Genomic DNA, 17,568 nt, shown 5'->3' with positions numbered 1-17,568 from the left:
ACACAACATCAGCAGGGGGGCAGAGAAATAAAACTTCAGTTCAGCTCCCAGATTTCTGTCCATCTCAGGGGGCGTGGCCTGCCGTGCAACGTCACTGATGCTTATATAGGCTGCAGCTGTGGCGGCGGGCTCGCGCTGCTGAGACAGGCAGAGCACAGAGGACCGGTGGCGCGCGCTCACAGACTCCCATTCAGCCACACACACACACACACACACACACACACTCCCCAAACAAAGAGAAGCACGCGAGGCAGCACAGAGCATCCCACCCTTTCAGCCGCGAGCTCACTTGCAGAACCGCCCCCCCCCCATCCCTCTCTCTCACACACAGAACCGGTCCGGTCCGAGGCTCGAGCGCACAGAACCGACAATGACAACTAACGGCGCGTCTAACGGAACCAGCGACATGCTGCAGATCCAGTTCGGTCTGATCAACTGCGGGAACAAATACCTAACGGCGGAGACCTTCGGCTTCAAGATCAACGCCTCCGCCACGAGCATGAAGAAGAAGCAGATCTGGACTCTGGAGCAGAGCGGGGACGACTCCACCGGGAATGTGTTCTGCCTCAAGTCACATCTGGGCCGGTACATCGCCGCCGACAAGGACGGGAACGTTACCGGAGACAGTGAGACCCAGGGCCCGGAGTGCCGGTTCATCATCACCGCCCATGATGACGGCCGCTGGTCCCTGCAGTCGGAGCCGCACGGCCGCTACCTGGGCGGCACCGAGGACCGGATCATCTGCTTCGCCCAGACCGCCTCGGTGGCGGAGAAATGGAGCGTGCACATCGCCATGCACCCGCAGGTGAACATCTTCAGCATGACGCGCAAGCGGTACGCGCACCTGAGCGCCAAAGTGGATGAGATTGCCATCGACCGGGACGTCCCGTGGGGGGTGGACTCCATGATCACGCTGGTGTTCCGCGAGCAGCGCTACCACCTGCAGACCTCCGACAACCGGTTCCTGAGGAACGACGGCGCGCTGGTCGCCACCACAGACAAGAGCACGGGCTACACGCTGGAGTTCCGCTCCGGTAAGGTGGCGTTCAGGGACTGTAGCGGCAAGTACCTCGCGCCCTCTGGGCCCTCCGGTACCATGAAGTCCGGCAAGAGCGCGCGCGTGGGCAAGGACGAGCTGTTCGTGTTGGAGCAGAGCCACCCGCAGGTCGTCCTCACCGCTGCCAACGAGAGGAACGTCTCCACCCGGCAAGGTGGGTGTGATGGTCCGGTGTGTGTGTGTGTGTGTGAGAGTATGTGTGCGCTGCGGGCACGGTGGTCCTCTGAGTGACAGCCTGTGTGTGTGCGTGTGTGTGTGTGTGTGTGTGTGTGTTGGTATCTCATCCTCTGGCAGAGGAAGGGTTAAAGTGATGGAATGTCAGACTGCATCCCCCCTGCAGCCTACACACACACACACACACACACACACACACACACACACACACACACACACACACACACACACACACTATATATATATATATAGGCCATGTAAATGGCCTATGTATACTTCACATGTTAAACAATCGGTTGTCTGGGCAGAGTCTTGATATGAAAATGTCCATCACAGACTGAAGCTTAACCCATCAAAACCTTTCCAAAGCTCACACTAATTTAAACAGGATGGAAAATAAGACCTGATGAAGTCTGTTAGCTGTGAATGTTTTCAGTTGAGTTTACAGACATGGGGTGAAAGTGTGCAACAAAGAAGGCCACAGACAGAGCACACATAATTATTAATTGTGCCAACATTCAAATGTTAAACAGCCCTAAACTGGCAGGAGGCTCAACTGGCACAAAGCAGAGCTGCTTAGAGGATAAAAAAGATGTGCCTATAATGTCTTCAACTAAAATTACTATGAAAAAAATGGTTGAATCCAGATGTTTTATGAGACAGATACTTGGCACCTGATTCATTGTGTTAAAGGTTATTATCCTGTAACCTTTTTGTATATTGAAGCATTTCACGTCCGCTGTTTCTGTTTCTGAATTGTTTAGAAAACATTAGTCATCAGCATTAATGAGCTATTGAACACAACCTCTATTATCATCATCATCATCATCATCATCATCATCATCATCAGCCCTGATGTCATGGCAACCCAACAGCAGTGGTGTGTTTTCTTCCTGCAGCTGTATAATTAACAACCTTGATAGAGAAGCTGACATTAGAGCCTTTTGAAAGAAGTCAGATTCATGCTTGTGCAGTCGGATATTAACTGCTCTGTGTATCAGTAATGATCAGGTAGATATTTATTGGGTCCAGGTGGACTCGCTCCTGACCTCCATTACTGTTTTTCTTCCTTTTTCACATTGTGTGTGTGTGTGTGTGTGTGTGTGTGTGTGTGTGTGTGTGTGTGTGTGTGTGTGTGTGGGAGTGTGAGAGAGAGCTGTCCATGTGTGTTTGGTTTTCAGATGTGAGAGTGGGCAGAGATACAAGCTTGTCCCTCCACCTTCTTCCTTCCTTTTTTCCCCTCCTTACTTTTTCCATCTCTTTCCTCGCTATCACCTCCTTTCACCTCTCCGCTCCCTGTCCCTCCCGTCCTACTCCTTTTTGCATCTCTTTCATCATTTCTTTACGCCTTCTTATCCCCCATCCTTGCTTCACTTCTCCCCCGCCCCCCGCCCCGTGCCTCCTCCTCACCCCCGCCCCCACTCCTCCAGCCTACAGGCCTGGCTGCTGTGTGTCTGAGGTCATTATCACTGACATCCCTCATGTTGTTGAGGGGTCTTAATACAAAGAAACCGCATTGAATTTAATCAGAAGGTCTTAAATTTAAGTTGCGTGTGTGTGTGAGTGAGAGTAAATCATGCTTTTAAAATGTCTTTGAGTCAGCACAAAAATCTTGAGTGTGATTTGGCTCCAGCGCCTGAGAAAGCAGAGAGACCGTGGCAGTGACTGTCTGTTGTAATGAATGATAGGAATATACTAATTGATGCTCTTTAAATCTATATTTGGTGTCTGGTTAGAGGAGCTCACTAGTGAGAATACCGTGCGGTTCTGTGGTTTTGCTTCTTCTTTTCAGAAAGTATGATGTGTCTCTCCTTTTGTTTTCCTCTCCTGACCCGCTTTGTTCCGTCTCCCTGCTTTGTTTACTTGTCACAGGGATGTCTATCTACTTTTTCCTCTCCATCACTTCTTCACTTTTTGAGTGGAGCTCAGTCTCGGACACAAAATGGAGGCTGGTTTTGAAGGTGGAGGATGAATAAAGAGAGCATTTGTAATGGAGCTGTTGGAACTGGATAATGACGTCCTCTGTGATGAGAGCACGAACCGCGCTTTAATAATCCCCAAGTCATTGCTGTCTGTGTGACATTTTGCTGAATCAGATTGTCTTTTTATTGTGGAGGATCCAGCTCAGTGACATCCTGCTCTTACTCCACAAACACACAATGAATACATGTATTCAGGACTTGTTTCTGTATAAGCAAGTAAAAAGTCCTATTAGGATGTGTCTTAGCATCTTGAATGGGAAACTTGCTGCTTTAGATCTTTTATTTTACTTTTAGTTTCTGGTAAGAGTAAATAAGACATTTGGGCTGGACTCGGATTAGAACTGCTAACTTTACTGAACAATAGAAATCATCAGTTATAGCTCTAGATACATTATTGATGCTGATGAAGCATATAATATCAGAAAACATTGAAAAATGCCCATCACAATTTCCCAGAGCCATTGCTTTTTTTGCCCGAACTGCCCAAAACCACAAACATATTCAGCTGACTATCACAGACTAAAAATACTTAAATATTCTCATTTAAGTAACTGAAACCAATTAATTTCTGGCATTTTTTCTTGTTGTTCCAGCTCTAAAGAACGTTGGTCTTCAGTCGCTGCTTGTGGTCAAAACTTTCATAGGGTACCTTTTGAATAAAACTTCCTTGTGAATGTCATTATACTAATTCAGTGTTTCCACTATCGGTTGACTCGCTGACTTATTTTGTTTCCCGATGTGTTCCACACAGTGACCTTTACCGATTTGGAAAAAGACTGCACTGGTGTCCCATCAGTGCTCGATGTTGTTGGATACTTTGACCTGAGATATCAGAATAGGTATTGAGTGAGAAAAAAAGTTTTATCGGTGCATCCCTAATCAGAGGTCAGTCACTAATATGATGCCTTGCTCAAGGACTCTCATGTCCCCCCTGCAGCTCAAATCTGTCCATAACGAGCAGGAGGTCTGAATCTTTTAGAGGAAGACCTCATTCAACCCTCCAACAACTGGATCATTGTGATGTGGATTAAATGTCGAGTTGAATTAAACCGGTGCCAGATGTTTTTTTTTTTTTTTAAACCGACAGCTGCTATTTGCCTGGCAAACCTGAGCCAAGATGGCAGCTGAAGTCTGCTGGCTTTCATTAGCAGCCGAAGGTCTGAGCGAGCTCAAGTGGGTCAGTCAAAGAGCTGCTTTACCCAATCAAAACTGTTTATTTTATGATTCGCACTTAACTTTTATAGGTCAGTGTTGAGATCAAATCCAGTTTACATGTCCTGTCATTAGATGGAGCCAGGATTTACCTCATGTAAAAGTCTCAGTTTAGAGTCTAACTGACCTATATTACATTAAGTATTAAAAATATTCAAACAGCAACTTTAATATTTTAAGATCTTTTGACATTACTACCAGCAACTCCTCACTATTTTATTTATTTGTTCTTCTACCCACATCTATAATCATTGCTTCTTTACTTTCTCATTCAATAATAGCTTGAAAAGAGGATTTTAATTAGCCAACATGTTCACCTGTGTAATATTGTGACGTGGGATTCTTGAATTTCAACCATAACCCTTATATAAATCCATTAAATTCAGCATGAAGTCTTGTCCTATAGGGTCCTTTTGCTTCTGCTGCCCTCTAATTGGTGCCTTGCACCATTCATAATTGCCATTAATGTGACCCTTGCTTGTTTCCGGACCTTAACATCCACTCCCCTCATCCCTGCAAACAGAGATGATCGCAAATTCCCTGAGACTGTTTAACGACCCCTCATATGGACTGAGACACAGTTATCAGTCAGTTAGCCTGGAGCTCAATGGCCTTTTAAGTGGCCTGTTCTGCCCATAAGCTGTGGTGTATATGTGAGGGAATACTGAGCGCTGGTTTGTCAGCTAAATGGATGAGAGTCCATCATATCCTGTTGGCTACTGGTGTGACCACTGAGTGCTGACGAGTGTCTGTAACTGATGGTCCTCTCTGAGAAGCAAGTGTGAGGTGAGCAGAGTGTGATCCCTATTGGGGCCAAGGCGGTCTTTGTGTCAATTATTTAACTTCCGATGATATGGCAATAAGGTAGTGCACCTTGAATGTTTTCTGGCTGTGACTAAGCCTGCTGTCTATTAACTTGCTGGATTTATAAGACTTGGTATGAATGCAACTCCTATAAAACATGACTAAAGCCACATGAAAAGATTTAAAATGCCAAGCAACAGAGACGCATTTAAAGAGCATTGACCTTTCTTTCCCAGAGTTAGATGAGAGGACTCTCATGTCTGTCTGCTACAGATATCAGCCAGCAGCCAGTTAGCTTAGCCTCTGTAGTAAAAAATGTTGTGTAACAAAGTAAATCTGTAGTTTGCGAGGAACTATTTCTTGGTCAGGAATAGTGACTTCCTCATGTCATTCAGAAAGTTACTGCACCCGGTCAAGAAATAGTCCAGCACAACCAATCAGAATTGACCTTTTTCCACTTCTCCGATTGGTTGATTTTGTGGCATGAGAGTTGAGAGAGGAAGAGGGATGAGTGAGAGGGGTTATTATTCCACATTAGTATGGATAATAGCAATGTACAAATACATTTATTGAGCACAGAACAGATTTTTGTAGATTTTTCTCAAAGTCTCCCACTGATAGCTCAGGAATGAGGCACAAATATAACGTTGTATTACTTTCGCAGACTCCAGTGGAAGCTCTCAAGTGTTGAAAAGCAGTCATCACGTCAGACCAGAGTTATAATCAGACTTCATCATCATCATATTGTCTCGTGTGTGGTTAAAGAAGGAGACAGAAACTGTGGCTCCATGTTGTGTCTGGCCATGATTCAGGCCCTGACACCCTCTCTGTATCCTTCACCCCCCCCCCCGCTGGCAGGAAATGAGACATGAGACACACAACTCTGACCTTGGCTGGTGTGTGTTAATCCCTGCAGGGTAAAGGGTGATGATTTGCTCCTTTTTACAGCACATTAACACACACACACACACACACACACACACCAAACACAGGAAAAAAAGAAGGAATGCAATCAATTTATACATCCTTGGTAATCTTCATTGGCTGCAACCTTTAATGTGTTTATAGACCCTGTGTGTGTGTGTGTGTGTGTGTGTGTGTGTGTGCGCACTGGGAGTGTGTGTGTGTGTGTGTGTGTGTGTGTGTGTGTGCGCGCACTGGGAGTGTGCCAAGGGAGCACAAGAGAACCTCTGCTCCTTAATGTCGTCTACTTTATTATAGGTTAGGCTTCAGCTAGTCTCCAGTGTGTCATCCTGCTCTCCTCTGGGTGTGTCTCCTCACTAATGCCCTCTAACTCACAGTCCAGCTGTACTTCAGTCAAATCTTTTGTGACACACTGAACACAGAATGGGGTTTAAATCAATTTACCCCCAAAAAAGTAGGACATCCCCGGGCACAATACTGTATCTCGCATGTCTGACCTCATTTTTTTTTCGTTGCATTTATTAGAGGAAGTGGGAGTCTATACTGTTTGTCTCTATACTGTATGAGCAGCAGTGTTACAGTCAGCACAGTATTCAGTGTGTAGGCTGGCCGGCCCATTTGCTGGCCCTGTGTGTGTGTGTGTGTGTGTGTGTGTGTGTGTGTGTGTGTGTGTGTGTGTGTGTGTGTGTGTGTGTGTGTGTGTGTGTGTGTGTGTGTGTGTGTGTGTGTGTGTGTGTGTGTGTGTGTGTGTGTGTGTGTGTGTGTGTCTCAGAACAAAGGCCGATGATCTGGCTCCCTGTTTGTGCCCCAGCTGGTCGCCTCCTCGGTCAGGCCTGATGAACAATAGGAGACACACAAACACACACACACAATTGCACTTGATACAATCGCGTGCGTTCACAGCAGGCCTCTGGTGCTGGCTCACAGTAACCGTGGCCAACAATCTGTGCCTGCCGCCATCAGGCTGAATGCGGTGGGTGGGGTGGACAGAAAGATAGGGGGGTTGTTTTCAAGTGTGTGTGTTGTGCTCTGCGTTAGGTGTGGTTTGGGTGGATTCTGAATGTGTGGTCACTTCTTTTGGTGTGGTCTGCCAAAGAGGGACACTGAGTGATATGTGTTTAAGTGCAGACCCTCTTTCCTCCTCCTCCTCCATTAACCCTGTGAGCTTCACAAAGTAAAGTTTAGACGTATCTGGGCATATAAAACTAGGGCTGCACAATATGGTAGAAACATCATATTTGATTATTTGAACAGATATTTAGATATTTATATGACAATTAGTGTGGGAATGAGCATTTTTGCATCACAAATTTAATTTTCACTAGAAAATCTGTTAGAATCTTGTGTGAAATGTGAAATGTTTGGAGGTCTGTACCAAACAAATGTTTTCTTAAATCCGGAGAACAAAATTTGTAAACCAGGGCATCTCTGCAACACTACGGTTCTTCATTATGCTGTTCTGTCACTCGTTTTACCTTCATCAAAACATCGCAGCTCTTGTAATTTGCATATTGCTTCTGCGATTTGCATATTGCACTTGGCCATATTGCGATTTCAGTAATTACAATAATTAATTGTGCGCCCTATATAAAACACACACACACACACACACACACACACACACACACACACACACACACACACACACACACACACACACAAAGCCTGACAAGCAGCCCTAGCCTCCCTCTCTGGGTCAGGGTGAGTGTTTTGTCTCTGTCAGTCTTGTATTTTCATGCTGTTTGTGTACCCGCCAGTATTTTTCTTTCCTTGTGATAACTTGTGACCAGTTTCAAGGTGTGTGTGTGTGTGTGAGTGTGTGAGTGTGTGTGAAGATGAGACCGTGTCCTCAGACTGTAGAGAAGGGACAAACACTTCCTGGTATCCACTGTGTGCCCAATACAATAAACAGTGTCAAAGATATCATCCTATTTCCTTCAAAACATTGTAAATTATGTGGAAGAGAGTAAAAAACTGTTTGACAGCACCCAAAAGACTCACCCACAGAAATTCAAATCAAAGGAATTTTGTTGAATAATCTATTCAAACCAGCTCAGTAACCGTGTTATGCAGTTTATATTCCAGTATGCACTGTGTTAAGTTTCCTGGTTTATTTTCATATAGTGAAATTCTTATTTTTCCATTTGTCTCATGTGAGTCAAACATTCAGGATGACAATTTGAATAGTGTTTTTCACCCTAGAAATAATAAATGTATTTTGACCCTGAGACAAATAGACTTCTACATTGAATCCTGTACAACTTACAGTATTGTAGGGCGAGTTAGTCGCTCTGTCGGGAGACAGTGTCTCTAAATTTTAATCAAAAAGTAAATAGATTGTGGTATTCGTTGTCTTGCAGAGAGTTGGACGAGATCAGTGATACCCCTCTAATACTGTATTGACAAAAATGTAGCTACTGTCAGCGGCTGCTTTGCTTAGCTTAGCATAAAGACTGAAAATATGCAAACATCTAGCCTGGTCCAGGTAACAAAATCTGCCTACCATGTCATAACCCAACGAAAAAATTATCAACTGTAGTTCTTTACATTTTGGCGTGTGTGAATTTTAAATCAGTAAAACAAATTTAGTGGCTTTTGTTCAGCCCTGGTGGTGGTTTCCTCTAAAGGAGATTATAGTTAATGTCCTATTTTATTATTTATAAAATCTATTATTTGTCCTCAGTGTTTTGTAATTAGCTAATTAATGACATAGGTGAGTCAGTAATCCCACTGTAAGTTCCTGGTGGGTAAAGTGTCCAGCTGATGTTCTACTCTCCCTCCTGCCACAGTAATAAATTGTCTCTCCTGCGCTACTGTACTGAGCGTCTGTGTCGGCCGAGCAGGAAGCAGCGAGGATTAGAGCAGAGTTCAGTAATGTGACTGATGATCCTGGAGGCGAGTAGAGTCTGACCCTCTTTTCTCCTCATTTTTCCTCCTCTACTCCTCCTCTAATGTTCTCCTTCAAACGCTCCTTGTCCTTTGCAGCTAAACTTGCATTTCATCTTCTGTGACCCCCCCCCTCCACACCATGTGGTTCCCATTATGGCCAGTTATATTTTCCTTCTCAGTTATGCGTGCGTGCGTGCATGCGTGTGTGCATCCCCCATTTTTCTGCAGAAACTCAATCTGTCCGCAGAGGCCAGAGTTCCTGAGCTTTTTTCGAGACACAAAATTTGAGAAGTAACTCTTTTACTTATAACACCTTTTATGTAACACCTTACGTAATACTTTTCAGTGACGAGGATCTTGATTACTTTTATGTACAGAGTACATCTTTGGCTTCAGTTGGAGACAGTGCTTGTATTGAGATACGTGTTGTATGGAAAGGAAGACTGTTGTTGTGAAACTATTAGTAACTGTATGAAAATTAAGGGATAAGGTTGTTTGACTTTCTAAAAAAAGCAACGCCTTCCCCAAGTCCATCATTATTTTCTTTGGACGCTCCACTTGGCTTCAAAAAGTACTGCAACACCCCAATATATCGAAAATAACACAGAACAATATTGAATAGGTTTGACTTATTTCATGAGCAAAGAGGAACTCCACCTATTTTACACATTAAAGTCTGTTTACATGTCTTCGGGAGTACTACTGCACATGTGAATAAAGTTATATGAAGCCTTTTGTCACTCCAGAGAGAGCTGCACAAAATCTGAGTCAAAGACTATAAAAGTTTGAAAATAAACACAAAAAAAAAACTTAGTAGCCCTGCCAGAAATAAAAATCTAATAATTTTCATACAGTCCCTGAGCTGACAGTTGACACACATGATGATATCATTTTTTATTATCAACAGCAGCATTTTAAGACAGATTTGCTATTTTTATGTATTCAATGTGACTGCTGCAGCTGCTTCCGAGGCTGTAAGAGAACAAGAAACATGGAAAAAATGAGTAGAAGTGGGGGAGGGTGTCACACATGAGAAGGGAGACGGATGGGGAACACATGAGAGTGCTGGTTTGCTTTCTCAAACACATCTTTCTTTCTCCCTCTGTCTCGTTCCTTCTCTCGCTCTGCACACATTTACACAACAGTCCACCAGACAGTCCATCTCTCTGTCTCTCCAGCCCTCAAGCTATATGTTCATCCACGCCATGACCTCATCATATACAATAGCACGCATTGTGCTGCGTGAAGAGTGCACGAGGGAAGTGGCACAGTGGAGGGTTGTGTATGCCTTCATCCCATAGTTCACTCATGTTTGTTTTCTCTTTGTTGCTCTTAAGTGCCTCAGTGGGGCTGATGTGATTTTAATGAAGTCTGGTGTTCTGTAGATATACAGTAGGGTATAAACACAAGCACACGCACGCACGCACGCACGCACGCACACACACATATGCACACTAGCCTTTTGGACTATAGATTGAAATATCAACAATTATTGGATGGTTTGTCCAATTGACTTTGATGATGCAATGATTTTGCCTTGCAAAAACTCATGACGTTCCCATCAGCCTCAGCTGTACTTAATGCTCAGTGCTAATTAATACATGTTATCAGGCTAATTAAACTAAGATATTTAACATAATTAACATTGTACCTGCTAAACATCAGCATATAGGCATAAATACTGTCATTGTCAGAGTCTTGTTGCTAAATAAAATGTTATTACTAATGCTGCAGATTAATTTTCAACTGATTGATTAACTGTTTGAGCTCTGACTGTTGCAGTGTACATTCACGGTAGATCAGTGAAGTGAAGTTTCTTGTGGCCTTGTTTCTTTTCTGTGTCTTGTGACCGTCCACCATGACGACTAATCCTTTGAACTCTATGGGGTCTGTCTGGACAGATGTGGGTGTGGGTGGGTGTGTGTGTGTGCAGCTGTGTGAAATCCTTTACTAATCCGAGCCGTCTGATGTTGCTCATTTAGTACGTCTGATCCCGACCAGAGGATGTGTGTGGGCGTGTGTCTTCATCTGGACTTTTTGTTGTTAACGGTCACCTTCTGCGGCTATTTGCAGCCCACACACGTACGTTGGACTCATGGCTGAACCGCTAGCCTGTATTTCATCTAACCCATTCTCCCAACCGTCTGACCCCGCTCAGGTATGGACCTGTCAGCCAATCAGGACGAGGAGGGCGACCAGGAAGTGTTCCAGGTGGAGATTTGTCGTGAAAACAGGAAGTGCGCGTTCCGGACCGCCGCTGGGAAATACTGGACCCTGACTGCTAACGGTGGCCTGCAGTGCACTGCCTCCACCAAGTAAGCATCACACACACATCACTGTGTCTCTTCTTCTCTGCTCAGACACACCACCACAACCACACCTGCTCCAATCTGTCCGCTCACTAACCTCTCAGAGCCAGCGAGTGTTTGTGTGATCGTGAAGAACCTGATACTGGTCCGTCACACTCTTAGTCTGTAGTCCTCTCTGGAAATTTGAGCAGTGGCATGACTTACCGTAAGGGTTTTTTGTGTGTTTAATGGTGTGTGTGTGTGTGTGTGTGTGTGTGTGTGTGTGTGTGTGTGTGTGTGTGTGTGTGTGTGTGTGTGCAGTGGGGGGTGGATGACGTGTGGGAGGTGAAGAGCGAGTGATCATGCCATGGCTGTGGCATGTTGCGGGAGATTAAGTGCATTTGTGTGTGACCTCAACCTGTAGAGAGTGATTTTCTTTAATGTGCAGCGCTTCTGTCCAGCCAGAGTGCTGGCTGTTAACCCCTGACCCTTGACCCTTGATCCTATGCTCCTGGATGATTCCCTGTGAGGCCCCAAACAGATGCAAGAGTAGAAGTATAGACTTGTGTGTTACAAAAATGACCTTTATTTTGAAAATCTCAGTTCTTAATGCAAAGATAAAGGCTTGCAGATGAACAGATCCAGTATCAGATTGGTCATAGACGTGTCCTGAGTTAACCTGGAGGCTGACCACCCCTCAGTTAAGATAACACAGAGCAGAGACAGTCACTCGACACACTGCAGAGCGCTCTACAGGAAGTACACCAAATTCCTTCATCACATTCTTGAGATTTGACACGGTTCACTCCTCGCTGATTAAACCACAGAAATGTTTTCTCTCACTAAGTCCTCTCGTGGTTTGAGGAAACATTTTGGAAAAATGTTTCAGAGCTCCTCTCTAATAAAAGCTAGGAGCAAGGCCCCAAAAATGTGACGAGGAAATAAAAACCCTCCTCTGTGCCAAGTGAAAGGATTAACGAGCTACTTGATTCAACTTAACCAAAGACTACAAGTGAAGCTTATCCCTCCACCCTGAGCCTACCTATCCAATTACCCAACAATTACTTAAGTTCTGGATAAAGCGGCTGGGTGTAGTTGTCGGAGCAACAGGAGAGCTGTGACTGTGTGTTTAAACTTGACACTGAAGAAAGCGCTACCGGATATCTAACTGCCATGTAAATTTAATTATCCTTCTTACCTCTCATGCCTCCACTTTCTCTGTGTCTCTCTTCCTTAGGTCTGCTAATTGCTACTTTGACATTGAGTGGCGTGGGAAGAGGCTGACTCTCAGGGCTGCTAACGGGAAATATGTCGCCGCCAAGAAAAACGGCCAACTAGCAGCCACCATCGACTCTGCCGGTCGGTGAGATTTGTTGATTCAGCCGTTCAGACAATGACACGTTAGCTAACTGATTTACTTTTCAGCAGTGATGGGTGTGGGGGCGGGGGATTTCAACACAGGAATTAATTCATGGCTGGACGTCCCAGTTGTTTCTGGGCTTCAAAAGGCTTCAGCACTTCTGAGCAGAGCTGTTCTGTTTTGTAACAGTCAAATGTAACTGTTTACTCTTTGGGGAATTCAGCTTTGTTGCAATCTTTCCGTTTGTTGTTTTGCCATGTTTCTTGCTGTGTTTCTTCTGAAGTTAATCAAGTTGATTGGAAACATCATGAGAAAAGTCCTGAGTTTGCAGAGTCAATGAGGAGCCTGCACTATGACGGCAAAACAGTGGGGGAAAGTAACAATTACTCAAGTGCTATATTTAAAGATCCCCTCCGGACATGTATTAAGTCAAATACAAATAGTCTGCTTAGAACAATAATGTGGGCTAAGCTAACCTGCTGCTGCCTGAAGCATAACATTTATTGGACAGATACCAGCTCACCCAGTTTATTATAGCACACAGATGCTACAAATAGCTAATGTGAAGACTTTACGCAGAGTTCGGCCATTACAGCAACTGCTTTTATTGCTGCAAGACACAGGCATCATGTTAGCAAGCAGATCAGAAGACGCTCCAATTATAAAGCGAGTTTTGTGTGTTGACATTAGCGGATCAAAGCGCTCACTTTGTGCTGCAGTTTCAGATGAGGGAGCTGTTGGCTACCACAGTGCTCTTATTTTTAGGGCATCGTTGAAGCCAAGTTTCTTTGCATACATTTTTAATGAGATGTATGAAAACTCAGCACTCTCAGCTTAATGAAAGAGCTGTAATATAACGCACAAGTTGCAGATTTGGGCCTTTTTAGATATTAGTCTTGCGTAATTTGAATGTCTTTACAGTAGTACACTCCGATCTTCCAGTGATCATGTCACATCCTTTCTCTGTCTCCAGGTGAGTCGGAGGAGTTCCTCATGAAGCTGATTAACCGCCCGATCATCGTGCTGCGTGGAGAGCATGGCTTCATCGGCTGCAGGAAGGTGACAGGGACGCTGGACTCAAACCGCTCCACCTATGACTACTTCACTCTGGAGTTCAGAGATGGAGCCTACAGCCTGCAAGGTCAGTTCAGGTGTTCAGCCGATACACGGTCTGTCTTGCTGAAGGACATGTCTGGGGGTTTAAACTTAGACACGTGCAGCAGCACCACGCAGAAAGGTGTTGCTTGTCGGAGCATGTGGAGGGAGCTCCTGCAGCCGTACAAGGGATTAAATCATTTATTCTTTAAGGGATTCTCATTATGGAATTACTCACTCATTAGGCGTTGGTGCCAAAAAGAAGGATTTGATTCGGATAATTTCCCAGCCTTCATGTTACGTAATTCAAACAAAGCTAAATTTTAAGCTGAACCTTTTGTTCCCCCATTCATGTTTTCACACCCTTCCCCCACCCTTCTGCCACATGACACCTCCATCTACATACTTGCGTTTACCATCTTTTCTCTCCCTCGGATCCATCTCCTCTCCTCCTGCAGACTCGACGGGTAAATACTGGATGGTGGGTAACGAGCAGTCGGTGGTGAGCAGCAGCGACACACCCGTCGACTTCCTCTTCGAGTTCTGCGACTACAACAAGCTGGCCATCCGCCACGCCGCAGACAGCAAGTACCTCCGCGGCGACCACGCTGGCGTGCTGAAGGCCAACGCCGACGACCTGGAGACCGCCACACTGTGGGAGTACTGAGGGGGAAGCATGGATGCCGTCTCCCACTGCTGCGATGCTGATGAATGAAGTGTGGCGACGCAGCACGGCAGCACTACCTGTCCATACATCTACCTATCTCCCCCCCCACTCACCTTCCTTCCATTCCTTATATTATATCCTGTACTTATGACTTTATATGTTGATAAACTGCACAGAGAGAACAGGAAGGATAGAAGAAGAAGGAAGGAAGACACTCCTTTCTCTCCTGCCTCCCTTTCCTTCCCTTCATCCTTCCTTCCTCCCTTTTTCCCAGCTCTGCTCTGCAGCGCCGACCTTTATCTGTTGCCATAGTTACCGTGGGGCTGTGCACTTTTTCTGCTCCCATCTGGTTCGCTGCTCGACCTGTCACTCAACTCCCCCCTCGCCTTACGATTGGGCCGTCCCTCTCCCAGAGCAGAGCAGAGCCACGTTTAAAGAGCCCCCCCCGTCCCCCCGTCCCCGTCCCCTCCTCTCTGAGTTAACCCCCTCGTCTTTCTACTTGTCTCTATTGTCTGTGTGAGCAGCACATGGTGGCAGTATTTATGGTGTCTGACCTGGTCTGCTAGGTCTGTTTCTACCTGATTTAATCTCCCATTGCAGATCCACCACTGGATAAAATCGACTTCAGCTGCTTCCTGTTAGCTGGATGTCAAAGATGGTGAAAGTGGGTCTGTTTTTGTGCGGCTGGGTCACGTAGAAACACATTTCCTGCTTCTGTCCGACCAGGTCTAGTTTGTTTTCATGAGCAGGCCTGTTGTCTCTGTGTGATGACTATGTGATATAACTGGAGTGGATCTGATAAAGATATTGAAGGTGGTGTAACTGACGGGTTTAAGCCTCCCCCCTCCCCTACTCTTCATCTCAACTGTATAATATTCAAATGTAAACCAGTTTCCTGTGTTGTTCTCACTGGTTGGCTGGGAATTTCCTGGACCAAACAGGATGTGGGAAGTTAAAACACTTGTCAACCCCCTTTACCTCCCCCCTCCTCCGCAAGCTGAACCTATTGTCCCGAGAACAGTATAAAGAAAATAAAATTAAAAATGGTGAGGACACATGTGTTTACTGCACTCACCTGTCTTACTGGAAGAAAAAGCACTCGCTAACACACAGTTGGATTCATTTCTTTTTCTATGTCCAAGGCACAGACATTATCATGGGTAGGCGTACAGTAGGTAGCCATAGCAACTGGAGCGAAATGATTTATAGACCCTTTTTTGAAAGCTGCTTTTTGAATCCCTCAACCAAACTTACACCTCAGCCTTTATCTAGACCAAACCTTTGATACTGGATTAACAAACCGTCATCTCACAACTAACGAAAACTGGAACCTGGTGCTACTAACTCACAACATGTCACAAGAAATGTTACAGTCCTGTCGAGCATCTCACATACATACCGTCTGGACCAACACCTGCACTTGAGAGCCTTGCCAGATAATAGAAAGGGCTGCAAGAGTGCCCTTAAAAACCTAAACCTGCTTCTTATTTGGATTTAATTTCTGTCTGAACTTTGAGGAGTATCACGACAGCCTTTTTTTATAATGAGAAATGACCAAATTGTATTTGTTTTAGTTGGATTTTTTTTTTGTCCCTGACTCGTCAGTGAAAGTGGGGAAGAGAGAGAACAAAAAAAGAAAAAGAAGCCTTTGAATTTGTCGTCTATTTAAATGAAATGTCTGTAATGCAGTCATGTAGCACATTGCACCCATAGGTCCTGCCCTCTTTGATTCTCTACCCTTCGGCGGCCTGCTTTCTCCATAACTCATTAAGCCGCGATGGTTTCTATCTACTGGTTTTTACAGTACAGCAAAGATTATTTTGGCACTAGGCCCTGAATTATCGGGCTCTTCCACTCATCATCCCAATCATCAAGTATTCCTCTGATGTGAAAATCTGTATGGAAAATCCAATCATTGCAGCCCCATGAAATGATACATGATTGTAGCCAGCTCCTCACCAAGTCCGTCCAACTTTCTCTCTGAAGTTTTGACCGTTTTTTGCATGAAGGGTTGAGAATCTCAAGTGAATAAAAGGAGCGGTTATCCTCGGAGAAACAGCTTCTCCGAGGCAACTGAGACCGTGGCTTAGACAAACGGATGTGGAAGGGTAAACATGTGGTAATGACTGTGCCTTACTCTTGAGTTTTTGGGCAGTAGGAAAATAAAAAGATTAAGAAAAAATAATTAAAGTCCACATCTTTGCTTTGTATAACTGGAACTTCTTTTTGTATTATTATTTTGTATAATTTTTTGATATTGTGGATTAATCTCTCTCTCGTGCCATTGGTTCACCTGAAATCCAACGACCAATAAAACTGGGATTTGGAATGCTACACGTCTCCTTTTTATTCTTTCTTTTTGTCTAGCGTGCTGAATGAAGGATGTTCTCACTGTTCCCCTTATTAAACCTCTATTGTCCTATTTTTATATTTAGTTAAAATAGTCACATTGTCCAACTGCTGAATTTGTCTCTAGCAGATTTCATCAGTCGTAGCTAATTGGCTAACTAAGCAAACATTGGTGCTATAAGTTGAAAACTTTCCAGCTGACTTTAATGTTTCTAAGTATGTTCTTATATGAAAATATACACTTTGTGTCTTTATATCTTACTAAAAGACAGGCAGCAAGAAAGATTGATGTTTTAATTAACGTTAGAGCAGACAACCACACTGTTCAATTCATTTTCTAACTCTTTTGCTCTTGAATTTTTGATTGTGCAATCACTGATCTGGGGATGAGTGTAGCAAACTCAACTGGAAAATTATATTTTAGGCGTCATTGTGCACATTTTTCTTGATTTTGGTATGAACAGGAAACCAATGAAATCTTGAAATGAATGTCAAATAAAGCAGAGTTTAAACAAAGGCTCAGTGAGATATAAGAGGTTATGGATCACAGGTTAGATTCTATGTTTGTTTTTGCATTATGATTTAAAATCTGCAACCTTCTGGAAATCACAGCGTTTTCTTGCCCTGCTTCTTTCTCATATAATCGTAATGCTTCATACTCAGTCAGTTTCTGACTGCAGCGGCACCATGTGCTACCCCACTTACACACACATATATGGAAACACACACACTTTTTTTTCCTGTCTCTTGAATAGAGCCTTTGTGTT

At 44.4% G+C, this 17,568-nt stretch overlaps 1 protein-coding gene across 1 annotated transcript; it reads left to right on the top strand.

The window, feature by feature from the left end:
* The first annotated feature begins 118 nt into the window (after positions 1 to 118).
* Positions 119 to 16,786, top strand: fscn1a (fascin actin-bundling protein 1a). The gene is made up of 5 exons (XM_051388059.1): positions 119 to 1,211; positions 11,201 to 11,357; positions 12,568 to 12,689; positions 13,664 to 13,831; positions 14,244 to 16,786. The coding sequence occupies exons 1-5, from the start codon at positions 371 to 373 to the stop codon at positions 14,450 to 14,452; spliced, it is 1,497 nt and encodes a 498-aa protein (XP_051244019.1). The 5' UTR covers positions 119 to 370; the 3' UTR covers positions 14,453 to 16,786.
* Positions 16,787 to 17,568: the final 782 nt, after the last annotated feature.

The sequence above is a fragment of the Dicentrarchus labrax genome, unplaced genomic scaffold (genome assembly GCF_905237075.1).
Source record: "Dicentrarchus labrax unplaced genomic scaffold, dlabrax2021, whole genome shotgun sequence".
In the NCBI taxonomy this organism is placed as follows: domain Eukaryota; kingdom Metazoa; phylum Chordata; class Actinopteri; family Moronidae; genus Dicentrarchus; species Dicentrarchus labrax.
Note: the sequence above shows the minus strand (reverse complement) of the source record. Positions and strands in the feature narration are given on the sequence as shown.

Bases quoted from the DNA above. Each gene is read 5' to 3' on its own strand.
- fscn1a (XM_051388059.1), top strand. From the start codon at position 371: ATGACAACTAACGGCGCGTCTAACGGAACCAGCGACATGCTGCAGATC. The intron at 1,212-11,200 runs GTGGGTGTGATG...GACCCCGCTCAG, and splicing joins GAACGTCTCCACCCGGCAAG to GTATGGACCTGTCAGCCAAT. The intron at 13,832-14,243 runs GTCAGTTCAGGT...CTCCTCCTGCAG, and splicing joins TGGAGCCTACAGCCTGCAAG to ACTCGACGGGTAAATACTGG.